The following is a 24,179-nucleotide window of genomic DNA, read 5'->3' as shown; positions in this document are numbered from 1 at the left end:
CACGGTTCGCTATTCGTACCGAGTGAATGTAACTCTGCATACTCAGTTGAAGAATCCCTTTAAGTAGAAAAACAAAATCATCGCCGTATCGGTCTAGTTCCGCTGCCACATTATTTTGTCTGCCTTCTCCAGGCAACAAAAGTCGAGCTTGTAATCCGCTAGCAGGGGTGCCAAATTCTCTCCTCAGAAATCGCTTTTCCCATCGACAAACTATTGATTGTTTCCCGCCCGTTCCTGCGTCTGACTAGTGCGCCAAGTCCCAATCGTAGTCCTAGGGCAGCGGTTCACCTGAAGAACGAGTCTGCGAGCGGAGTTTCTCTCGGACGGCAAGGCGTATCTAATCAAGCTGCAGGGATCAAGAGAGAGAGCGGGCGTCATCATCTCTGGGCAAGCATGGATGCGGATTAGTACTTGATCATTTAGTGTGATGGAGGGGAAGAATGCGGCTAGTCGTGAGATGGCTTCGACGGTACGATGAAATGGCGGTATATCAAGCTCAGTTCTGGAGTCGACCGATGGATTTGCTTACCTCTCGATTTACACACTTCGGGCTCGAACCGGAGGCTACGTTTGGCCTGAAGCCTGAGTTCGTTGCGCGGGCTGAGCTTGACCTGGATGAACGTCTGCGACTCCACTTCCGCGTAGAGCTTGGCTGTAAGTCATGGGTTGAGCTGGCTGTGTTTGCTGGGCTTGATTTTCGTGACCATTTGTGTCTCCTTGATGGAGTCGGAGACTTGGGGAGTGGTCTGTGGTTGTTGGACGGGGTTGGGGATGCACCACGCCTGGGGGTTCAGAGAGTGTGGATTGTTGGAATCTGAAAGACATTAGCATTTTAACCGGGTAGTAAGGTACGTAAAGGAAAAAAAGAAGGGTGGACAAACATCTCCAGAGTTAATTCTTGTAGGGGCTGTAACTGCTTAAACCTGAAGTACGTCAGCATCAATTACGTCTCTTTCTGATGGGCCATGGTACACAAACGTAATACCGCCTTCATCACCCGTCGGATGACGAGAATCACTCGGCACAGGGTCAAGAGGTTGAGGTGTCTCTATCTGACTATTAGTGCCTTCGTTCGTAACCGGCTGGATAGCGCTATTGCCGTTGTGCATTAAATGGGAATTCGCGGCTGAAGTAGTCCCAAGAGGAGCAGTTCCAAGAGGAGCAGCCCCAAGAGAAACAGTCCTATGACGAGTAGCCCCAAGAGGAGTAGTCCCGAATGGAAGGGCCCCAAGAGGAATAAGCCCAGATGAAGGAGCCTTAGTTAAATCAACTGCAGCCCTTGTAGCCTTCAACATCTGTGCCGAATGCTCATTCTGTTCAACCATACGAGCCTCAAACTCCTCAAGTTGTTGGTTGGTCTGCCATAATTGAGATGCCAGTGTAGCCATCAAAGTTCGCAGCGGATTGACATCATTTTGGGCTTCGAGATGCTCAAGCCGTCGGTTGGACACATCTTGTTGATGCTCAATAGCACCACTGAGAGTTTCGAGACGATCAAGCCGTCTGTTAAACATATCCAATTGATTCTCAACAGCCTTACTGAGAGCATCAAACCGCTCGAGATGCTGCCTGAAGGCGTCTAGGGCATTCTCGATGTTTGCATGAGCTTCATAGCAATTCTCAATTGTGACTAGACGCTCGTCGAAACCGTTGACAATTGTGTCCAGTTGACCAACAGCATGGATTACATGATCTTGGAAAGCCGCCGTCGGCTCAAGACGAGAGACTCGTTGTTCAAGTGCTGTCAAATCCATGCGGAATATTGAATTTGGCGTATATACATCCGTGTTGGATCTTGGATTTGTGCTAGTTGCACCCGTATCCTTAAACTGGTGCTGCTCAGGTCGTGGGTTCGTCATGATGTCCACAACGTTTGCCGGACTTTCGCTCTTTGTGTCTAAGAAAAATTGGTATTTCTAAGAAGAAGGATACAAGACGAATACGATAGAGAGAGAACGGATGGATGTGAAAGTAGTGGCAAGAAAAAGGAGAAGCCAGGGAATAAACAGAACTATAAGGGAGAGAAAGCATAAATCGACGAAAGGCGCGATCTGATCTGATCTGATCTTACCTGCCTCCCTCATGACTCTAGTATCTGATCCGAGGGCTTGATATGACCTTCCGTGGAGCCGGCTCTTGAAGCCTGTGCCGCTTAAAATCAAGTTTCCATAAAATCGTAAAATTACGTGACCAAAACGGGACTCACTTCCATGATCATCTGCCATCATCTTCATTGTTCATTAAGTTTATTCATTCATTTATTGCTTCATTGACTCATGGCCCCAATATCGAGCTCCTCTGGCGCAACCTCCCAGTCCTCTTCCTCGTTCCATATCGGTGCGAGCACAAACCGGCCCATAATCTTGCCCATGCCGATGCTCTCGCCCGTTGTGACGCCGTTTTGCGGTTTTTCATCCGACTCCTCAACGATGACGGCTGTCGTGAGGAAGTTCATGCCTGCAGCGGGGCTCATCTCCAGGATGCGGCCTCCCCAGTCCAGCTCTACCTTGCCGGACTTTCGGACGTTGAGCCGGCCGATGAGGCCGCCGTTGGAGAGTGCCTGGGACCGGAAACCGTTTCTGCGCTCTTGTTCTTCGTCCTCGTCATCTGACTCTTCGTCCTCGTCCTCGCCCTGCTGTGTGAGGTCAACAGGCGTAGCGGTAGATGATGCGCTTAAGGGGGTCGCGTGCAAGCTGGTAGAATGTTGCTCCTCTTCCTTGACTTTAATGCGAGGCTGGGGGGCGGCAACCTGCTTGAGGGGAGGAAGTAGTGGGGGAAATTGAAATAGATATAGTCGGCCGTCTTTGTTACCAGCCTCGTCGCCTTTCTCTTCGCCATCTCCGTTGATTGTGATTGCGCCGAGTTCGCTAGCCAGAAGACTCAAGTCCGTGCGAATCATATTCTCCTCGGGATCTTGAGCAGCTGCCTTCTTGGCCTTCATCTTGGCTACAGGCAGTTTACCCTCATCTGTAGTAGGCTTGACGTCAACATCCAAGTCCATGGTATCATCTGTCGGCTCCTTTTTGACTTTAACGGCCCTTTTGGCACTCGTATTCCAATCGCCCTCTTCGGGTTGGTCGGCCGGTGGTAATGATTCAGGCGCTTCGCCATCAACCCAAAGGCTTTCTTCTTCGGCTAACGCCTTTTCCGCTGCCTCTAGTTCCGCAGTCGTAGCAACAACCACTGGCGCCTCTTTGTGTTCTCGTCGGAGTATACCCATAGGCATGACACTTCCTGACCGAGAATGGAGTGCAGCCAGCATGGCTTCGTCTTCGCTGTCCAGGTCATCGTCATGCGCCATCGTGTGAAGTTTGTCGGCATTGATTCTCGTCTCTCGGAAGCGGCCCTCGCTGGCAAACCCGAACCCTGAGCCAGGCTTGGCTTCGAATTTACCAGTTCTTGCGAAACTGCCTCCGCCACCACCGCCGCCAGCTCCAAACCAACCTCCACCAGCTGCGCCGCCTGTCAAATTTTCAATCTCATGTTAGCATCATGGACGAATTCGGCTCATAGACAGCCCGAATTGACATACCTGGACCTCCCATTCCTGATGAAAAGGGCCCGCTGGCTCCGGCTACTGGCCGGCCAAAGCCGCCTCCTCTGCTTCCCATGGCATCACCACGACTCCTTTTGCTGCGGAACCGTGACCGGCCCCTGGCGCGCCTCTCGTCTGCGGCCCTGTCGCTCGCCTTCTGCTGTTCCTGCTGGGCCAGCGCGTCTCGCTCTGACTCATCTCGTCGAATGTTCTTGGGTCTGAATCTGCCGGTCGAAGCTGCTGCGCGTGACGCTCGTGTGGATGCAGCACCTCTCCGGACCGTCGAGGCTGCTGGCTGTGATGAAGCGCCCTGATCGGTGCTTGACTCTGCCAATCCCATGTTGGCAGTTGGCGCTGCGCTGCCTGTGAAGGACTGCTGATTTGAATCGTCGGCGCCCTCAGTCTGAGATCTTGACGAGGCAGCGGCACTGCCTCTCCCCGCGCCTCTACCGGTAGTTCTGCCGCGAACCATGTTGTGTATGTGATGATGAGTCAATCGAGGTCATTGAATTGAGTTGCAGATGATGGAAGCCGGCAGCTTGTCTAGAAAATTCAAAGTTTTGGCGGGGCGCTTTTTAGTGCTATAACTGGCCTGGTGGGGGACGACGAAATATCAGATGTACTACGGACTATGCACGATTACATACAGAAGGCCCCTGTATCCGGATTAGCGGGCACTGTATAGTAGCTGCGAAGTTCCACTACGGGCTGACGCCGCTATTTTGTTGTAAGTGAGGATGATGACGCTGTTTGTTGGATGAAGATGTAGACTAGATCGATGATGGATTGGTGGTTCAGCCGAAGGGACTAGAATGGAGGTCACAATGTGATTAATACGTAAAACGGGCATTGTCTCTATGGCCTTGGGGCTGCTTGATATGATTCATCTCCACAAGTTGGCTCCCTTGATAGAGTAGCATACAAATTAATAAATGCAAGGGTACGGAGTACATGTAAGCATAACCCGTAAACAACCATAATACACATTTATTTAAACTTATAAATCATTCATCAAGGTTCAACGCACATGAGAGCCGAATGCCCAAAATACGCGGCTATGCTCCCTTCTCTTACCAACATTGTCCCGATCCATGACCGTCCAGCCTCAACAGTAGCAGCCCCAAACTTGACAATGACACACCCTCGAACCTGAGCCGCAGACCAGAGGACGCCCTGCTGCTTTTCCATGTCGATTCTCCGTAACCGCCACTGCTCAAACTCTGGCTTTTCCTTCGAGTCCCTCTCTTTATCCTCCTTTGAGCGAAAGTCGCGAGATCCTATCCGTGGAAGAGCACCGAATTCTCTCATGAAGAAGTCTCCAATGGGTGCCATGACTGGTCCTCGAAGAATAAGTGTGCCCAATACACTCGTTTTATGCATTGTGTCCTTGAGCGGCAAACCAACCTGCTTGCTTCCATCTTGGCTTAGGATGACGTTGTCCCTGATGAGCAACCTCTCCTTTTGTAACGGGTCGGACCCTTGTGTCCAAACTTCATTGCGCCCTTTCCAACTCGTGAAGCTCCAATTCTCTCCGCGTGCTACCCTTCCTTGGGTCACCCAGTCTAAGAGGCAGAGTGATGCCCGATTGCCCAAGTTGAAGACTTGAGTCTGCTCGTACACGCTGTCCTCAAATGGCTGGACAGGGTCCGGCAAGAGACAGACTGCAGCATCTTCATCGATTTGCACTTGAAGCCTCTGGCTCGTGACAATGTCTGGCGAGGAGGACTTGAATACCTTGGTGTGGCCCTGGGTGACTAGGCTGAGACTTGATCCGCGATGGACACGGATAGTGAGATTGACGCCGTCGCCGCCAACCAGGCCACCTCCGTAGGATAGGAGAAAGACCAAGGCGCTTTTCTGGGCCACTGTGGGAGAGGGCGAGATCAATTTCAGAGGGTATTGGTAGCTGATGGTCTCAAGCCCGCTGCCCCCGGCTGGGAGGAGTCTCACGATGATGCGGCCATCACCGGGGCGAGAAGTTGACTTGGGGAACGGCGATGTCATGATAGCCCGATCATTGCTTGTAAGGAGTAGAATCAGAATGAAGATGCTACAGATGCATTCTCTGGCTCATTGACAGATTTAACAGGTCACGGGGGCTATAATAGCATGAGTACGTATAAGCGATGATATTTGGCTGCTTATCTTTGCCCGTAACTAAGAGATGGGGGGTTGTGAGAGTTCTTACTGTATTAGCGCCCATCAACTCTAAGATTTGGCTTCTATCCGAGCTTGAGGGCTTTTGTAATGGAAAGAATGGAAGCCTCGTGCCCAAGGCAGTAATGGCCATATATTGTAACATCGGGGCATGCAGCGCCGATAAACAGCATATACTATCGCTGATTCTATTATGAATCTGATTACCTATCTGGGGATTTTATCACTCAAACCAAGGGAAGCTGTTTGATGCCAGCTTGATAAAGTTTAGCACCCTCCCATCTTTACTACTTAGCTAGGACTAGACCATTATGGCCGCCAAGCTTCTCTCCGCACATCGACACGGAAAATGATTCTGCCGATGTTCAACCGGAGCTAAAGTGGGCGGCTCTGCCCACCTCCAAAATCAAATCAAATGGCCAGGCCAGAGCATCGCTGCATGACACAAACGAACGCGACTCGTCGCTACACCTTGTTCCCTCGCCGCAAATTGCCCGGACCTGCTGCCCCGGTCTGGCATTTGAGCATGCGCATGAAGCCATAGAGCCAAACCACCCACCGAGACTCGACACAATGGACAGCGCCACCGCGTCACCAGAGCCAGAGGCGCGTCGTCGATCTGGACGCGTCGTCAAAGCTCCCACCAAATACGCGCCAGAACCGACAGCGCCAGCGTCGAAGCGCAAGCGGAACGACGATGAGGCGGACGATGACGAAGACGCTGCGAACGGCGACGTGGCCTCGGATGAGGACATGAGCGACGCTGCGAGTGACGCCGAGAGCGATGAGGACCATCCTGCGCCGAAGCCTCGAAAGGCGCAAACTACCCGCGCAAAGAAGCCAAGCACCAAGAAGCCCAAGATCAACGGCTCCCGGCCCGCCATATCGGGGACTGTTGCGCGCATCCCTAGTCGACCGAAGAAGACGGTTCGCATAGATCCAGGAGAGAAAGGAACCGGTCTGTTTGGTATGTTTCCATTTCGTCTTCACGGCTTGCCCCTCTCTCCCCCTCCCTGTCGTTTTGGCACTGACATGTTTGTTTTCCAGCCGATATCTTTGCGTCCGGCGATTCTCCCCAGTTTGTTGCTCAGCAATGGCTCGAAAAATACAGGGAGAGCGACGCAGCTGCACTGGGCGAGCTCATCAACTGCATTCTGCGGTGCGCGGGCTGTGACCTGGAAGTAACAGTGGATGACATTCGTGACCCGGAGAATATCCCGAACCGCCTGCTGGATCTGCAGAGTGTTTACCAAGAGGTGCGTCCATGAAGATTAGTGGCTTGATATTCTTCAGCTCCTTGTGGAAAATGAAGTAAAGTAAAAAATAAAGCGGCTAATGGGCTATACAGCAACAAATCGTCGATTATCCCTTGGTTGCCAAGGCCAAGGCCACACGATCCTTCCGAGATCTGCTCATTACATTCTTCCAGGCTCTGATTTGTCTTCTACACGAGACTGATGTCATGTACAAGGATGTAGACCTTGTTGACAATCTCCATGCTTGGTTGGCCAGCATGTCTTCCTCGCCGCTGCGTCCTTTCCGCCACACAGCAACGACCATTGCTTTGGCTGTGCAATCTGGACTTGTCGAGGTCGCTAGTATCCTCGACAAACGTATTGCCAACATTGAACAACAGTCGCAGGCTTCGAAGCGAGGCAAAAATAAGAGCAAGGCGGACGAAATCCAACGTAGCTTGTCCGAAGCCAACAACTATAGGAAGATATGTAACGATGCTATTCAGTCATTCTTCGACACCGTCTTCGTCCACCGATATCGCGATGTTGACCCAAAGATCCGGGTGGAATGCGTTGATGCTCTCGGAGGCTGGATTTGGAACCTGCCGACAGTCTTTCTAGAAGCCGGTTACCTACGTTACCTTGGCTGGATGCTGTCTGACACCAACGCCGGAACAAGACAAGAAGTACTGAAGCATCTTAGCAAACTGTTTAAGCGTGATGCGCACGGGATGGGGCACTTCATCGACAGATTTCGTCCCCGACTGATTGAGATGGCAACGATCGACGCTGATGTGTCTGTCAGAGTTACTGCTATATCTGCCATTGACGCGCTGCGAGCGGCTGCCATCCTCGAGCCCAACGAAATTGACGCCATCGGAAGACTCATCTTTGATAGCGAAATCAGGGTCCGCAAAGCCGTTGTCGGTTTCTTCGTTGCCTGTATTGACGACGTAATTGAAGGCAAGATTGAAGAGATTGGTGGCTCCGATGCCCTGGAAGAGCTAGATCTCGCTGAAGAAGACAATTTCGAAGCCCCAAGAAGAGATTGGCTGAATTTGAAATGCCTGGCCGAAACCCTCACAATCTATGATGCGCAGGTTGAAGAATCTCAGCAGACTGAGGGATCATCGTTGGATTTAGACGTTGACCTACTGGAGAGCGCCATGCCCGACACGAGGATTTCGCTGGCATCTCAAGTGCTCTACGACAGAATCTCAGAAATCAAGTCCTGGGAGATTCTGGCTGGCTATCTCCTGTATGACCACACAACAAGTACCAAGTCTAAATCAAGATCAAAGTCAAAAAGTAACCCGTCAGAGGATGCTTTCAAGAAGGCGGTTGCACCCAGTTCCCAGGAAGAAAAGATTCTCCTCGACGTTCTGAGCTCCGCTATCAAGTCGAGTTTGCTGCAACACGCCGATCATGACAAGAGCAAGAAGCGTGGCCCCCGTACTGAAGCAGCTGAGGCTCAGGAAGAACTGGCATTAGAATTGGCCACCAATATCCCCAAATTACTGAGCAAATACGGTGCAGAACCTGAGACGGCGGCGATTGTCCTCCGGCTGGAGCGATACCTCAAACTAGATGCTTTCCAACAATTGCGACAAGATTCTAGTATATACGAAAAGCTACTGGACGAAGTTATTACACAGTTCAACAGACATGACGATAAGAGAGTCTTGGCTGAGGCTACAGCAGCTTTGTTGCATTCTCGGCAATATGCAGAGCTTGAGGAAATGACGGACGCCAAGCTATCCGTTCTCTGGGAGGTGGTCATCAATTCACTCCGGAGCTTTGACACAACATGCGAGCTCTCTGCAAGAGGGAACTTGGAAGAGGCACCACTTCAGGAGCTGTCAACTATCTTGATGAAAATCAGCAAGCTGGCTAGTATATCAGATTGCGTCGACATACTCGAGATTGCTCCTTCAAAGGGTGACTCCACATCTCCGGCAATTCAGATCCTGATCAATATTGTTCACAGAGGAGAATATGAGGCTCAAGAAGACGACATTGACAATTTGGAAGACGAGGTAGTCACGTTGGCAATCAAGGCCTGCCAATTCTATTTCATGTGGAAGACACGAAACCTGGCCCAGCAGCTATCTTCTGGCGCCGGCATCGCAGACGAAGAGCTCGATAGCCTGTCGGTTCTGCGACAGACTTACCGGAAGCACCTGATAGTTACATTCTCGTCTCGAGCTTCCATTGACCAGCTCCGCCTTTTTGCTACCGGCAGTCTTTGTGACCTGCATCTGACCTTTGCAACGCTGCGCCCGGCGATTAGCAACTTCCGCCCTTCGAGTTCCGCCTCTCAATCGGGCGGCAGTGAAAGATTCAAAGTATTGCTTCAACAGATGGAGTCTAGTCTCATCCCTGAGCTAACATCAATATTTGACGGCACTGAGAAGCAATATGCAAAGAAGGCTAAGAAGGACACAGTACTAAACGAACCGGCTGAGGACGAAGATCCTGTTGATGACGAAGAGTCGGAGGATGAGGAGGACGAGGATGAAGGCCTGTCGAAAGAAGAACGGCTCGCCGCAGAGCTCAAGGCTGAAAAGGCTCTGTGCGAATTGACTGCCAAATACGTTCTTGCCATTACAGCAAACCTGATCGATCCCAAGGGCAACCATGTCAACAAGCTCAAGCGACGACTACAGCGTAATGAGACCAAGCTTGGTCACAACTTCAAAGAGGTTGTCGCCTATCTTGACGAAGAGAAGATGGCCAAGCGCAACAAGAAACCCGCCAAGGCGGCTCCGGCAGAAAAGTCGCAGAAGCCTGCCATGAGCGCCGAAATTGTCCATGATGAGGACGAGGAGGATAATGTTTTCGAGGATGTCGAGCCGGAAGAGGGCTCAAGAGAGGATCTTCGGCGGAGAGGACTGCTGGATGATCCTATCGAGGATGATGAAGATGAGGAAGAGCACGAAGATGCTGAGAGGCTACATAACGACGATGATGATGGTGTTCTTGGAGACTGAATGAAACGAAAAAGAAACATAAGAGGTAAACAAAATGAATAAGGGAGGAGGGGTTTTGAAAAGGCCCCTCCGTTGTGGATATGATATTTTGCCAGGGTCAAAGGGATTTCTATTTTCAATGCCAGGGTATCAAGCTGTTGTACTTTTTTGTGTTACGTCAATGTCTCTTCTTCCCCTTTTCTATTATTGCGGCATCAATTATTTTCTTGTCTTGCGGGTTTCTTTTTTCTTTCTTTTATTTCGCTTCCTGACGTGTTTCCGATGAACTTTGATACTTTTGAACAAAAATGTTTGAGGGGAAGCAACAGGGCAAGCGGGGAGATTTTAGAGAGAGGTTTGGTTCAAGTCGCGCGACTATCACGATCCGGGTGGCATTTGAATGCTGGCAAATTAACGTCTAAAAAGATATCCGACAAGTCAATAATAGTATTTTTCTAGTTACATGAACGCCGCGCCCACCGATCTCCATGAGCTATATTTGTATCGTAAACCACTTAATCAGCCGCTGATAGATGACATTTAACGCATCCTTCCTCCAATTGCCAATGGCTCAACAGCTCTCACAAGTCATGTATATGCAATCCGTGTTCCAAAAAGCCCAAACATTCGCTGCCACCTCTTGCCCTCGCCAGCATCTGCCTTGAGGGGATCTTCCTCGGGAACTTGAACTCCGTACTGGTGAATGCAGCAGGCAAATGGTCTGCTACGAACTTGTGACGATGTTGTATCTCGCTTTTGCGGCGCACTGCTCTCATCATCGGAGCTGTGCAACGGGGGACGATTCCCCCCCCTGTTTGTCAGCGCTGCCTGACGTCTGTTTTCCTCTTCCAGGCTCTTCTTTTCTTCCAAGTCGCCCCATAGGAGGAATAGGCGCTGGCGAAGGGCCTCTAGATTCTTTTGATCCGATCGCAGGTCGGAGGCGTCTAGGTTCAAGAGACATTGCGCAGAGAAATTATTCACTGCGACCCAGAGAGTTTTCTTGTCACTTTGAATGTCCCCGGGAGGGCTAGCATCTTCCAGCTCCAAGAAGAAGCGCCATTCCCACTCCCGCACTGTCGAACGATCTACCGTCTCTTCTTCCATGTCCGAGTCTGCATCCGACTCCTCGTAGTCAGAAAGCATTGCATATTCTGAAGATTTCTTTGGATGAGCAAAGTCTTCAATGTCAGGAGGCATGAAGTTGACAACCCGAACGTTGGCACGATAGTTCATATTCACAAACGGGAGTTGTAGTTTGACATGCTCGCCATTAACATCCGTTTCCACGTATATGGGCTCCAGAATATCACCAATGGTGCTGATGGCTTTGTTTTCGTTTTCACATTTCACTAATCATGTCTGGTCAGCATTTGCATACTCTGAAATGGGGGCAGGGAGAGGTACCTTCTGAATAGGCAGTTGAGACTGCAGCAGAGGTTTCAGTAGACATGTCAGTAGACATTACTGTCGACTCTTCTTGATCCATAGCCCTCATTTGTGATAATACTGACACGTCTGCCACCACAACCTTCTTCTTCGGCTTTGGTTTGCTCTTTTTAGTCTTCTTTGGCTTCTCGATTTGCAGTAGCCCCATGGCGGCCATGTCACTCTTCCTCTTCATCCCAGCTATTGCTGCATCTGATATACCCCGAATGAGCTCATTTTTTTCTCGTTCATAGTCACGTTTACGGCGGATGGCCTCCTTTAGGCGGGGGTCGATAGTTTCCTTGTCTGTAGCGTCCATATGCGTGACGTTGATCTTCAACCCCGACGACCCTCTGTCCTCTCTCAAGAAGCCCTCGAGGTTGGCGGCGTTGCGTCCGTATTTTATCTGAAGATTCCGAAGCATCACCCAAGAGCCCGTAGAGAGCCCCCGTTCTCTGATAATCGAGGTATGGGGGTCGAAGCAAGTGACCTGCATGCTCCGCTTCCCAAAAGGCCCTTTCCACTCTCCGCCAGTGCCCGCGCCATATGGCAGGGTGGCACCATATCCATACGGGTCATGAGCTTGGCCACCAGAATCACCATGCCCCTTGAATACAAAATGAAAGAAGCTGTCATTCTCAGTGAAGTCTGTTACCCACAGTGTGATTTTGTCCCCGGTGTCATATGGCTGTCTGACCAGTTGAACTATTGCATCGACAAATGTCCCATCTCGGACATCTTTAAGCTCCTTGAATTTCTCAGAGAGACTGGCAGATTTTGCCTTCATATCCTGGAACTCTGCCTCAGTTGGAAGACCCCTCTTATCGATTGAATGATAGAGTGATGAAACATATTCGTGCACCGGTTTTCCTGGGCTATTGGTGGTTTTTCTTTGCTGAGGTTGTAGCGCTTTCAATGCGCCTTCTGGCGGATGCGGAATCTGATTTGCCGAATATAGATAAATATCCGTATTCCAGTGCGTTATGAGTGATAGCGTCTCGTCGCGTAATTGCAGCTGACATCTTACTTAGCATGTAAAATCTACCATCTTCATGGGAAGGGTCGGGCAACCTTGGCTTGGTAGAGAACTATAACGTCACCAAGGCTGGGATCGGGCATCTCATTTTCTGGCCGGAAGATGTTGATTGTGATGGAGTTGGATGAAGCATCTTCAGCAGATCCATCATATAGACTGATCTCGCACTTCCAATCTGGATACAAGGCAGGGACTTAGAACATGGTCGCGGATAGCGCAGAAAGCAATTCTTACCGCTCTTCCTGGTAGGAACCGGGGCTCTAAAGTCTTTGACAACACCAATGACATTCACCAAGTTTCCGACTCCACGCTTATGGTTCAGTATTTCCCGAACCGATATGAAGCCGCTGGGCAGCGAGTTCTGCCGCTTGGTGAGAGAGGGAGCCATTGTTGAGCATGGCTTTAATCATGTGACCAAAAGAGCCTCTCATGAAGCATAATGAGGTGCTATTCAGCACAGTGCATATCAGCCACAGGGTCTCAATTGCCGTGGGGAAGTGACTGGCGGATTACGTGACTAGACAACGCGCTTTACGACGATGATTTCGCGTCTTACGGAGAGTGTCAATTATGGAATAGGAGGGGCCCGAATCTACAAGGCGCGAGAGCACGTGATAGTGGGAGAGGGGTACTTGCACTTTGTACCTAGGGAGGTACCTGAGTACTCCGTATTGAGAGGGGTCGTCAACTTCAAGTTTGGAAAGGGCGCAGAGACTGTGTGATTGTGTGATTCGATTGCGATGAATGACAAAAGGGTGGGCACAAGGGGGAGTGAATCACTACTAAATAGGTACCTTGGCGGTATACATGATCTCTTAGCACATCCAGGTATTTTCCTTGGTAGAGGGAGTGAATCAAGGCTTAACAAAGTGTACTGAGGGGGATCACCTCAATAAGGCGGGGTAAACAGGTACTCGGCGATAATGAGCAAGGACATGTCATACCCTTAGCTCAGCCATAGAATCTTGTTGCCTTAGGCATCAGCGCAATGTCTGAGTGCGAGCGTCAGTGAGAGCTTTTAGCGGCCGCCCAGCGCTCTAGCAACCGGGACAGGCAGTAAAGTTTGCTGCAGTCAATTCTTGCCGCCTGCTAAGTTTAGTACCTTACCTATCTGATTTTGACTTTGCCCTGTAACCCTCTTGATTTCTCCCCTTCTTCCGCAGCGACTTTTTTCCCTTTCACTTCTGCCGAACAGCTGGGACGCATCCAACAGCAACCCCAAGGATAGAGATTCTTCGTCGACGGTGCCATCGCTCGCATCCTGAACCGTCCCCGCGCAGCAATCAAGAACCCCTGCTCTGCCCTGCCCGCCCGCCTTTCCACCGTTTTCGTCGCCAGCAGCGCACATCGTCAGCACCATGGCGGACCGATATATCCCAGAGCATCGCCGAACTCAGTTCAAGGCCAAGAACACATTCAAGCCCGATGAGCTCCGTCGCCGTCGCGAGGAGCAGCAGGTCGAGATCCGCAAGGCCAAGCGCGAGGAAAACCTAGCAAAGCGACGAGGCATTGGCTCTGGCGAGAGCCGCCCTGGTGCTGCTCTCGGCGCCGCCCCCGACAGCGACGATGAGTCGGCTCCTACTGAGTCTCAGGTATGCAAATCTCTAGTGATTTCCTTGCTTCATTCCATATCTAGCCGTCGCGAGACCTTCGCAAGGCGCCCCATCTCCATCTGCCTTGCAGCTTTTCCTTTGATGCTGTGCTTTTGCTTGTGATGTGGGGGAAATATGACTGGACCCCACCTCCTGGTGGCGGCCGCTCTGACCGACTGGCCTGGGAGCTGCACCATGGGCTGTTTTGCAGGCTTGCCTCAGCCGGAAAGCAGGATGAGCCCAGCCGCAATGCACTTGGCAGAATATATACCAAAATTTGAAGCTTGGCGTACGGATCGGCTAACATGGCACTGAATAGCTCAACGAGGATCTTCCTCAGATGGTTTCTGGCGTCTTCTCCGACCAGATCGACCTCCAAATCCAGGCCACTACCAAGTTCCGAAAGCTTCTGTCCAAGGAGCGCAACCCTCCCATCGAGGAGGTCATCAAGACTGGCGTCGTTAGCCGCTTCGTCGAGTTCCTGCGATCCCCCCACACTCTGGTGCAGTTCGAAGCCGCCTGGGCCCTGACCAACATCGCCTCTGGCTCTGCCACTCAAACCCAAGTTGTCATCGAGGCTGGCGCTGTCCCCATCTTCGTCGAGCTGCTTGGCAGCCCCGAGCCTGATGTGCGGGAACAGGCCGTCTGGGCTCTCGGCAACATCGCCGGCGATAGCCCCCACTGCCGTGACTATGTCCTCAGCTGCGGAGCTCTCAAGCCTCTGCTTAGCTTGCTCGGTGACAGCCGCAAGCTGAGCATGCTCCGCAACGCAACTTGGACTCTGAGCAACTTCTGCCGTGGCAAGACCCCGCAGCCTGACTGGAACACGGTATGTACTCATAACCTTTGTCTTGTCGAATAAATTTCTAACGCCGTCTTCATTTCAGATCGCCCCTGCGCTCCCTGTTTTGTCCAAGCTCGTCTACTCTCTGGATGACGAGGTCTTGATCGATGCCTGCTGGGCTATCTCCTACCTTTCTGATGGCTCTAACGACAAGATCCAGGCCGTTATTGAGGCCGGCATCCCCCGCAGACTCGTCGAGCTTCTCTTGCACGCATCCACCTCCGTTCAGACTCCCGCTCTTCGATCCGTTGGCAACATTGTTACCGGTGACGATGTCCAGACCCAGGTCATCATCAACTGCGGCGCTCTCCCATGCCTTCTGTCTCTTCTGAGCTCCACCAAGGATGGTATTCGCAAGGAGGCTTGCTGGACCATTTCCAACATCACTGCCGGCAACTCGTCTCAGATCCAGGCCGTCATTGATGCCAACATCATCCCTCCTTTGATCCACCTCTTGCAGAATGGTGATCTCAAGACCCGTAAGGAAGCTTGCTGGGCCATTAGCAACGCTACATCTGGTGGCCTTCAGAAGCCCGAACAGATCCGATACCTCGTCTCTCAAGGCTGCATCAAGCCCCTGTGCGACCTCCTTGCCTGCCCAGACAACAAGATCATTCAGGTTGCCCTCGATGGCCTGGAGAACATTCTCAAGATTGGCGACTTGGACAGACAGGCTGCAGGCGACGGTGCCGACTCCATCAACCGCTATGCGCTGTTCATCGAGGAGTGTGGTGGCATGGAGAAGATTCACGACTGCCAGAACAACGCCAACGAGGAAATCTACATGAAGGCGTACAACATCATCGAGAAGTACTTCTCTGACGAGGAGGAGAACGCGGATGAGGGCGCCTCTCAGCCCACTGGCGCCAACGGCACCTTTGGATTCGGAACCAACGGCGCTGCGCAGTCTGGAGGCTTCAACTTTGCCAACGGAGGTGATTCGATGGACATGTAAGAAGGCACGCGTTATACTCGTGAGCTTTTAGGTTGATACTTTGATGCGTCAAGCTGAAGATTCTTCGCCTCCCAAAATTGATTGGCACCCCCAAGACCATAACCACTTCCACGCACACCCTTCACATTATTGTCATGAACACGAGCAGCAGAATACTGCTGATGAACCCCCAAAATCCTTGGCAACAACCCACTATCCCCCTTTATCCCTTAATTTGGCTTGACAATCTGTGCGAGGAAGGAAGAGAAAGAGAGAAGGAACAGAGTAGCCCGACTGAATAGCAGGCCCTATGGTAGCTTGAAAGCTCCAGCCTGAGAAGAAAGATGCTGTGACTGAGGAGTAGTCGAATTTAGTCTGAAGCAGGAAATACTGGGCAAAAGTTTCGTGGATACGGGTCTAAATGGCCACGGCCATTGAAGAGCGACCCCCCGATCAACTGCCTGCCTGCCTGAGTTTGGGTCTGGTAGTCTGACGGCATATACCACAGTGACACGGCGGAGAGAAGCCAGTGCTAGTGCATTGCGCTTCTGTCGAGAGACATGTTTGAGAAGAGAAGAGGCTGCTCTTGATGCAACAATCAAGTGTTTGTGCATCCCACGTCTACGCATTTAGGTAGTAAAACAAGAGGCAGATTATCCCATCCTTGATGCGCCGACGGTGTTTTGATCATGATGCAAAATGTGATGGTAAAGTTGAATTACAGCATCTTTAACCACAATTCATCTTTGGAGTCGAGAAACCTCGAGCCATCTCAAGCACCTAATCTACTTAGTATTGTGTTTGTGCCTGATACGGTATGTAAACTGCACATGCACGGCCGAGTGCTCTCCTTACAGTAAGTGGCCAAAAGAGTTCGAGAATTATCGCAGCAAAGAAATGGCTATTGTTTGTTGGTATGGAAGCTTTAAGCCTTCTTCTGACCTCCTTTTAGAGAAATGAGGATAGGTAGACGTACAGATAGCCACTCTCACATAAATTTTGGCGCACGTTCTTGCTGCTACCATTAGGCTCTCTATACAGTGCGAAATTAGGCAAGCCCGATTTGGCCCCATAAAATTTCTTTGTCTATCGCCGATATGTTCTGGCATCATTGAGATGAACCGAAAAAAATCTGAGCTTGTTGGGAAAAGGGAGTAACACTCGAGTTTTCTCTAATTTGCTTGATTGCTTGTTTGCTCCACCTGTTTTGACCTTCTTTGCGTGGCTGTACCGAGACAATCTCGCCGCCTTTTGTTTGCCTGGGAATCGGGGAGGCGGTTTGATCTTTTCTTGTTTGCGGCACAACCACAGCTCGGTATAGCATGGTAAAGAAGGGCAAGGTGAAGGCCCCCGCGCCTGCACCAAGCCAAGCCTCTGCAGCATCCAAGGATGGGAATGGGAGCGGTAAAGGTAAAAAGGGACAAAAGGCAGCGGATGCCGCTCCTGAGGCACCGCCGCTGGCAGCTCCCAAGCCGACGGTGAAGCAGATTATCGGAGGCTCGTCGTGGACAGGCAAGCTGCCGGTCAATCTGCTGAGCGAGTATTGCCAAAAGCAGAAATGGGACAAGCCGGTGTATGACACTCGGAAGACGGCAGAGGGCTTCTCAGTCTGGGTGACGCTGAGTGCTAAGGACGTCAAGACGCAGCAGCTCACCACCTTGGAGCCGTTCAAGATCCCCCTAACGCACAAGCATCTGCTCTTGAGAGACACAGCATTGGAGGCCAAGCATGCAGCCGCCACGTATGCCCTGTTCAGAGTTTGCAGCATGCAAAACAAGCACACGGTGCTTCCCCCGGATTACAAGTCCCTTTGGAAGGACTTCCAGGCGCTCAAGACCCAGGACGTCAAGGATGGCAAGGCATGGATGTACGAAGCCGATCCTTTTAGGACGCTGCTTGAACGCCAGGAATCCAAGGCTGCTGCAGAGAAGAAGCGCAAGGAGGTTGAGCAGGCCAAGGCCAAAGCTAAGGAGCTACCCGGAGCGGCAGGCCTGGTGCTGCTGAGCAACACTGGCAGTGGATCCGTATCCAACGCGATGAAAGGCTGGACGACAGTGCCCAAGGTTGAGATGGGCAGACAGACCAGGATCCAGCTGGAGTCGCTATTGAGAGACGGTGTGTCTTGGAACCCCCATGGCGTGACCATGCCTCTGGCTGAGAAGAAGAGCGTTGTGTCGGAGCTCGGCAAGCTCGGTTTCCGGCAGAGCCACGTAGAGGAAGCTGTGGGGTACTGTAAAGACCGTCAAGAAACTCTGGAGTGGCTGTTGATTCACGTTCCTGAGGATGATCTTCCGCGATGGGCGCTTCCGGAGAAATATTCAGCTGGCGTAACCATCGGAGCTACGGATCTGAGAAGAGAGGGCATCATTCAGCGTCTGTCCCAGACGGGATATTCTGTGGAACTTTGTACACGCGTGTTGGACGATCACGGCGGTAATGAAGATGCGGCTGCCGAGACGTTGCAGAATATTCTTTTCCCCGCTGCTGTCGCAAGCCAAGAAGGTGCCGAAGAATCAGGAGGCGACTTTTTGGACTTTGGAACGCCCCAGGAGCAATGGGACGAGGAGGTGACCACATTGGAGTCCATCTACGGCAACAATTTCCGTCGAGATGGTGATAGCATCATTCAGATCCGCCTTGAAGGAGTCAAGGACACGCAAAACGGAGACGTGGAAACCTTTTTACAGGTCCGCAAGGGATCGAGCTATCCAAGACACATCATCCTTGCCATAATTGCTAAGCTGCCATCATACATCAAACTCAGCATCGTGAAGCAGATGCTGGCGCACATTGAGGAGGATTTACGGGACGAGCCGACAAAGATATACCTCACGGTAGACTGGATTCAACAGAACATCAACGACATCATTGCCAACCCAGGTAAGCTTCTAGACATATCGGCAGTTTCCTCAGCCGCCTCAGAGACTCGACCAGCGAAGTCAGTAGCCAAGAGCAAGCGCTCTCGTGGTCCACCAAGGCCTCTCAAATGGGTAGTCGACGCAAGGAGCAAGGAAGAATGGCTTCGTCGGCAGGGGAACCCGTCACAAAAAGACATGATCACAAAGCGCCAGGCCCTGCCCGCTTGGCAGATGCAGGACGCCATTGTGCAAACGGTGAACAAGAATCACGTCACCATCATCAGTGGTGAGACTGGTTCCGGAAAGTCGACGCAGTCTGTTCAGTTCCTCCTGGATGACCTCTACGAAAGGGGGCTCGGAGGATGTGCAAACATGATTGTCACTCAGCCGCGGCGAATCTCTGCGCTGGGATTGGCTGATCGAGTGGCGGAAGAGCGATGCTCCCGAGTGGGAGGTGAGGTAGGATATGCCATCCGTGGTGAGTCTCGGCAATCAAGAGATACGAGGATTACCTTTGTCACGACTGGTGTGCTGCTCCGAAGACTCCAGACTTCTGGTGGTCGAGTGGATGATGTTGTGGCATCTCTGGCCGATGTCAGTCACATCATCATCGACGAAGTTCACGAGAGAAGCCTTGACACGGATTTCCTTCTGAATCTACTTCGAGAAGTCATAATCAAGAAGAAGGATATGCTGAAACTCGTCCTCATGTCGGCGACCCTTGATGCCGCGACTTTCGTGAGCTATTTCGAAACCGAGGGACTGAGCGTCGGAGCCGTCGAGATTTCTGGCCGAACATTCCCTGTTGAAGAGTACTACCTCGATGATGTGGTCCGTATGACCGGCTTCGGCGTTGATGGACCCGACGACGGAAGTTTCATTGGTGACGAGACGATGGGCAAGGTTATTCAGAAGCTAGGCCATCGGATCAACTATAGCTTAATTGCTGAAGCTGTCAAGGCAATTGACTACGAGCTATCATATGAGAAGAAATCGGGAGGCATCCTCATCTTTTTGCCCGGAGTTGGAGAGATTAACCAGGCCTGTAACAATCTCAGATCCATCAGCTCACTCCACGTTCTCCCGTTGCATGCGTCGCTCGAGACGAAGGAGCAAAAGAGAGTGTTTACCAGCCCTCCTCCTGGGAAGCGAAAGGTTGTCGTAGCTACAAACGTGGCAGAAACTTCCATCACAATTGACGATATTGTGGTGGTGATTGACAGTGGAAAGGTCAAGGAGACTAGCTTTGACCCGCAGAACAACATGAGAAAGTTGGAAGAAACGTGGGCGTCTCGAGCGGCATGCAAGCAGCGACAGGGCAGAGCTGGTCGTGTGCAAGCAGGCAAATGCTTCAAGCTCTTTACTCAGAATCTGGAGCAGAACATGGCACCTCGGCCCGAGCCCGAGATTCGACGAGTGCCACTTGAACAGTTGTGCCTTTCAGTACGAGCCATGGGCATGAAGGATGTAATTCGATTCCTTGGGCGGTCTCCCACTCCACCAGAAACACCGGCGATCGAAGGCGCCATGATGCTGCTGCGGCGCATGGGAGCTCTAGATGGAGATGAGCTCACCGCCATGGGACAGCAATTGGCCATGCTGCCAGCAGATTTACGATGCGGCAAGCTCATGGTCTTTGGCGCTATTTTCGGCTGCTTGGACGACTGCATCACCATTGCCGCCATCCTGAGCACCCGCAGCCCGTTCTTTGCGCCTCAGGAGAAGCGGGATGAAGCCCGGGAAGCTAGAATGCGCTTCTACACGGGAGATGGTGACCTACTGACCGACTTGGAGGCTTTTAACCAGTGGGATGACATGATGCGGGATCGAGGAACGCCGCAACGCCAGATCAGAGGATTCTGCGATGAAAATTTCTTATCCTTCCAGACTTTGACGGACATTTCAAATACGAGGAGCCAGTACTACGATGCCTTGACAGAAATAGGCATTGTATCTCCGTCTTCTCATGCGTCCGGTGCCCGGAATGCCTTGCTCCTGCGAGCACTGGTTGCGTCGGCATTCACACCACAGATTGCGCGGATTCAGTATCCCGACAAGAAATTTGCGAGCTCCATGTCCGGAGCGGTCGAGCTGGACCCTGAGGCGAGGGCGATCAAGTACTTTTGCCAAGAACCCGGGCGAGTGTTTGTGCACCCCAGCAGCACACTGTTTGGCAGCCAAGGGTTTTCTGGTAATGCGGCTTACATGTCGTATTTCAGCATGATATCAACAACGAAGATTTTCATCCGGGACCTGACTCGTGAGTTTACCCTGCTTCCTGTCTGTTACTTCGAAATGGCATTTCAAATATTGACTGACTGGCATCAGCTCTGAATGCGTACACGCTGCTCATGTTCTGCGGCCCCATCGAGCTCGATACTCTGGGCCGCGGCCTCTTGGTAGACGGATGGCTCCGGCTCCGGGGCTGGGCTCGTCTTGGAGTTTTGGTGGCCAGACTGAGGGCCATGGTTGACAATCTGATTGCTGACAAGGTGGAGAATCCGGGACTGGATCTGGCAGGGAACAAGATTATCAGGCTGGTGATTAAGATGATTGAGCTGGACGGGCTGGATGCTTGAAGCGGGCGGTGGGATTTTGCCGAACGAGAATACCTTAGATACAACAATATCGCCGTCTATGAGCGCCGGTGATATTTTGAATTCAGCTTTCTTGAAGCCCTAAATGGTGAATATGGTGATTTGGGGAAAGGGAAGCAAAATAGAAGCCGATGGTTAGCCCGATGATGGCATAATGAAGCCATTCCAACCTACGGTTGATGGTGGGGCTGCCAATTCAGGCACCCAGACCCAGGTATCTGTACAAGCCGGTGCTGTATCTTGGACATTGCCACTACAAGCCATCACTCACTCTCTCACTCACCTCTTCGCTGTCTTCTTTCTGAATCGCCCCGAATTGGCGAATATTCATCTTCAGCAGAAATATTTATATCCTACATTCGTCGTCACACTCCTTCACCAATCCTCACCTCACTCATGGCACATGCCGACGCACAGTCAGACTCGGAGGAAGGATTGACGCGGGAAGAGTTGCAGCAGGAGGAGGACGAGCCGCCTTCAAAGCGCCCGAAACAAGATGCGTGTAGGTGCGACCTCATTTTGTTTTCATTTCTTCTCAATCATAAGGGACGACGCACTTTTTGCCTTGGCAGGCCAAAATCAAAGACGAATGCTAACATGAACCCAAAACACCCAAACAGTCGCCAAACTCATGGCCCCCAAACCAAAAGCCGTCATCCCTCCCCCAAAACCCCCCGGCTCAAGACCTCACCTCTTCAAAAACCGCATGGCCCTCGGCGCATACATCGCCGCCCCGGAATCGTATCCCGCTTCAGTAGTCATCTATCACAATGCCGACTTTGTCGTCATCCACGACAAGTTCCCCAAGGCCACCGTCCACACGCTGCTGCTGCCGCGGTCTCCCAGGTATAGTCTCCTGCACCCCTTTGAGGCGCTCCAAGATGTCGAGTTTCTGGAAAAGGTGAGGGCAGAGGTGGACAAGCTCAAGGTGCTCGTGGCGGCGGAGCTGCGGCGCCGGCTGGGATCTTTTAGTCGGTCGGATGCCGCCCGGCAGGCTGTGCTCAATGGTGAGGCGGAGCCGGAAGAGGCACAAGACGAGGCACAAGACGAGGCAGAGGGGAAAGAGAGTAGTGGCAAGGGGAAAGAAAACGGGCCACGACAAGAACCGCAGCTGCCGGCGGGAAGAGACTGGGCGGCCGACGTCATGTGCGGAGTGCACGCCGTTCCGAGCATGGGGCACTTGCACATCCATGTGCTCTCGCGAGACATGCACTCGCCGGCGATGAAGCACCGGAAGCACTATAACTCCTTCAACACGCCGTTCTTGGTGGACGTGGCCGACTTTCCGCTCGACGGGGCCGACCCCCGGAGGCTCCCCAAGGAGGAAGGCTTCATGAGGCGGGACTTGGTGTGTTGGCGGTGCGGGAGCAACTTTGGGAACAGATTCAAGGAGCTCAAGGACCATCTGGACAAGGAGTTTGACGAGTGGAAGCGGGAGTGACACGAGTCATTACAAGAAGACGCGGCAGACGAAGACATGGATGTAAGAAACATTGCTGATATTTTTGCCATTGCACATCGCACGTAGCTTCATGGTGCGGGGGATAATGATTACAGGCCCTGCGAGCAGCAGGTGGATGAACCTGACAGATGTAGCGGGACAGACAAGCACGCCCGTCATTTTGTGATGTGTCAGGCTTCCCATGATTCGTTTCCATCCAACTGAGCCAAGGGGATCGATTCCTTGATAATACAACTCGGAGCTCCCAAAAAACGCCTCCTTTCTCCTAGACCAAACGTCTTCAAAACCAGGAGAGACAACAAGCATACCCAGAGCGGTTCCGTCCTCTTTCACACCAACCTTCTCTTTGCCACACATTTCAGTCCAAAGCAAACAAAAACCGACCCGACTCGCACTCAAAGCCTCATTCATCGTCATTGTCATAATCAACCTGGTCCTCCTGTGGCAGAGAAGGCAACATTACAAACCACAATCAGCCAATAATGTTCTTGAATCGTGAGAACCACGCAGGTGATGTGAATGATGATGAAGGACCGACCTCGTATTCGGGAGACTGCTGCGGCGTCCCGGCGCGTGCACCACCAGTCACGTCTACAAGGGAAAATTGGCATTGCGTGAGTGGTCCGTCTCTTTGCTTTTTTGAAGATTTATGTGGCTTTGTGTTGGCGACGGTTGGACTTACCACCGATGCCTGGCTGGTTCTCGGCGGCATCGTCTCCGGCCTCAGCCTCGGCGTTGGCCTCAGACTCTGCCGCCTGGCCCTCGTTGTCCTCCTGCGCCGGCACAACTTCTGACTTGCGCGGCCTGCCACGTCCACGCTTCTGGCCCGGAGCCAGCGGCGGGAGTGGTTTCTTTGGTGTCTTTGCCCGTTCCTCGCCCGCCTTGGTCTTGAAGCTGCCCTTGGGCCTTCCACGAGGCCGGCCAGTGGGTGTGTAGGGCTTTGAAGGGGACTTTGGGTTTGCGCTCTTGGGGCGGCCGCGACCGCGACCAGGCGTCTTCTTCACGCCTGCATCTTCGGTGGGCTGGCGAGTGATGTCTGCGGCCGCATCGTTGGCCGGTGCCTTGGCGTCGTCTCTGGTGCGCGCCATGGAGCACTAGAGATGGGAGTTTTGTCTTTGGTGGCAAGAAAAGGAGACGCGAGCGGGGATGGTTCGCAAATGTTGAGGCGGTGGAACTCGGTTGCCACGGGAGAGGCAGGAATTGGTGTTGTGATGGTGAGGTGGTTGGTATGAGGAGAGAAAAAAAGGAATTTAAAAAAAAAAAAAAAAAAAAGGAAAAAAAAAAAAAAAAAAGGAACGGATATGATGAGATACGCGACTTTGCGCGAGACGAGACAAGACTAGGTGCAGCTGGGGTTAGCTGCGTTGCACGGAGCTGTAGGGACCTGTTTCTGGGGAGCTGCTGACGCGTGAAAGGCTGGTTTCCCTTTGCTTAGCTTTGCTTAGCTTTGCTTAGGCTTGTTAACCAGATCCACGATTCGGAGGAGATGACAGAATTATGGAGGCATGTGGCTGTTGATTCTGCGAAGATGGTTG

At 52.0% G+C, this 24,179-nt stretch overlaps 9 protein-coding genes across 9 annotated transcripts; 4 read left to right on the top strand and 5 right to left on the bottom strand.

Annotated features, from left to right (window-relative positions):
- Positions 1-564: 564 nt before the first annotated feature.
- Positions 565-1,859, bottom strand: TRIVIDRAFT_217965 (uncharacterized protein; the record flags this gene model as incomplete). Its single annotated transcript, XM_014106105.1, has 3 exons — positions 565-814; positions 882-923; positions 979-1,859. The coding sequence occupies 3 exons, from the start codon at positions 1,857-1,859 to the stop codon at positions 565-567; spliced, it is 1,173 nt and encodes a 390-aa protein (XP_013961580.1).
- A 407-nt stretch (positions 1,860-2,266) lies between these two features.
- On the bottom strand, positions 2,267-4,007 carry TRIVIDRAFT_34180 (uncharacterized protein; the record flags this gene model as incomplete). Its single annotated transcript, XM_014106104.1, has 3 exons — positions 2,267-3,453; positions 3,533-3,807; positions 3,910-4,007. 3 exons carry the CDS (start codon positions 4,005-4,007, stop codon positions 2,267-2,269), a joined length of 1,560 nt encoding a protein of 519 aa, XP_013961579.1.
- Positions 4,008-4,546: 539 nt separating this feature from the next.
- TRIVIDRAFT_33453 (uncharacterized protein) lies at positions 4,547-5,539 on the bottom strand (the record flags this gene model as incomplete). The annotated part of the gene is made up of 1 exon (XM_014106103.1): positions 4,547-5,539. One exon carries the CDS (start codon positions 5,537-5,539, stop codon positions 4,547-4,549), a length of 993 nt encoding a protein of 330 aa, XP_013961578.1.
- A 717-nt stretch (positions 5,540-6,256) lies between these two features.
- Positions 6,257-9,917, top strand: TRIVIDRAFT_112689 (uncharacterized protein; the record flags this gene model as incomplete). The annotated part of the gene is made up of 3 exons (XM_014106102.2): positions 6,257-6,659; positions 6,740-6,948; positions 7,041-9,917. Coding segments are annotated over 3 exons (3,489 nt in total), but the record flags the coding sequence as incomplete, so codon positions are not given.
- A 399-nt stretch (positions 9,918-10,316) lies between these two features.
- Positions 10,317-12,873, bottom strand: TRIVIDRAFT_73276 (uncharacterized protein; the record flags this gene model as incomplete). Its single annotated transcript, XM_014106101.1, has 5 exons — positions 10,317-11,245; positions 11,301-11,367; positions 11,425-12,336; positions 12,393-12,532; positions 12,592-12,873. 5 exons carry the CDS (start codon positions 12,743-12,745, stop codon positions 10,485-10,487), a joined length of 2,034 nt encoding a protein of 677 aa, XP_013961576.1.
- Positions 12,874-13,525: 652 nt separating this feature from the next.
- Positions 13,526-16,387, top strand: TRIVIDRAFT_85940 (uncharacterized protein; the record flags this gene model as incomplete). The annotated part of the gene is made up of 3 exons (XM_014106100.1): positions 13,526-13,949; positions 14,269-14,778; positions 14,837-16,387. The coding sequence occupies 3 exons, from the start codon at positions 13,716-13,718 to the stop codon at positions 15,746-15,748; spliced, it is 1,656 nt and encodes a 551-aa protein (XP_013961575.1).
- A 662-nt stretch (positions 16,388-17,049) lies between these two features.
- TRIVIDRAFT_73272 (uncharacterized protein) lies at positions 17,050-21,265 on the top strand (the record flags this gene model as incomplete). Its single annotated transcript, XM_014106099.1, has 2 exons — positions 17,050-20,845; positions 20,914-21,265. 2 exons carry the CDS (start codon positions 17,050-17,052, stop codon positions 21,162-21,164), a joined length of 4,047 nt encoding a protein of 1,348 aa, XP_013961574.1.
- A 214-nt stretch (positions 21,266-21,479) lies between these two features.
- On the top strand, positions 21,480-22,768 carry TRIVIDRAFT_207777 (uncharacterized protein; the record flags this gene model as incomplete). The annotated part of the gene is made up of 2 exons (XM_014106098.1): positions 21,480-21,684; positions 21,803-22,768. The coding sequence occupies 2 exons, from the start codon at positions 21,579-21,581 to the stop codon at positions 22,621-22,623; spliced, it is 927 nt and encodes a 308-aa protein (XP_013961573.1).
- A 348-nt stretch (positions 22,769-23,116) lies between these two features.
- On the bottom strand, positions 23,117-23,732 carry TRIVIDRAFT_197221 (uncharacterized protein; the record flags this gene model as incomplete). The annotated part of the gene is made up of 2 exons (XM_014106097.1): positions 23,117-23,235; positions 23,327-23,732. The coding sequence occupies 2 exons, from the start codon at positions 23,730-23,732 to the stop codon at positions 23,117-23,119; spliced, it is 525 nt and encodes a 174-aa protein (XP_013961572.1).
- Positions 23,733-24,179: the final 447 nt, after the last annotated feature.

The sequence above is a fragment of the Trichoderma virens genome (genome assembly GCF_000170995.1).
Source record: "Trichoderma virens Gv29-8 chromosome Unknown TRIVIscaffold_1, whole genome shotgun sequence".
In the NCBI taxonomy this organism is placed as follows: domain Eukaryota; kingdom Fungi; phylum Ascomycota; class Sordariomycetes; order Hypocreales; family Hypocreaceae; genus Trichoderma; species Trichoderma virens.
This window is presented reverse-complemented; position numbering and strand designations above follow the sequence as displayed.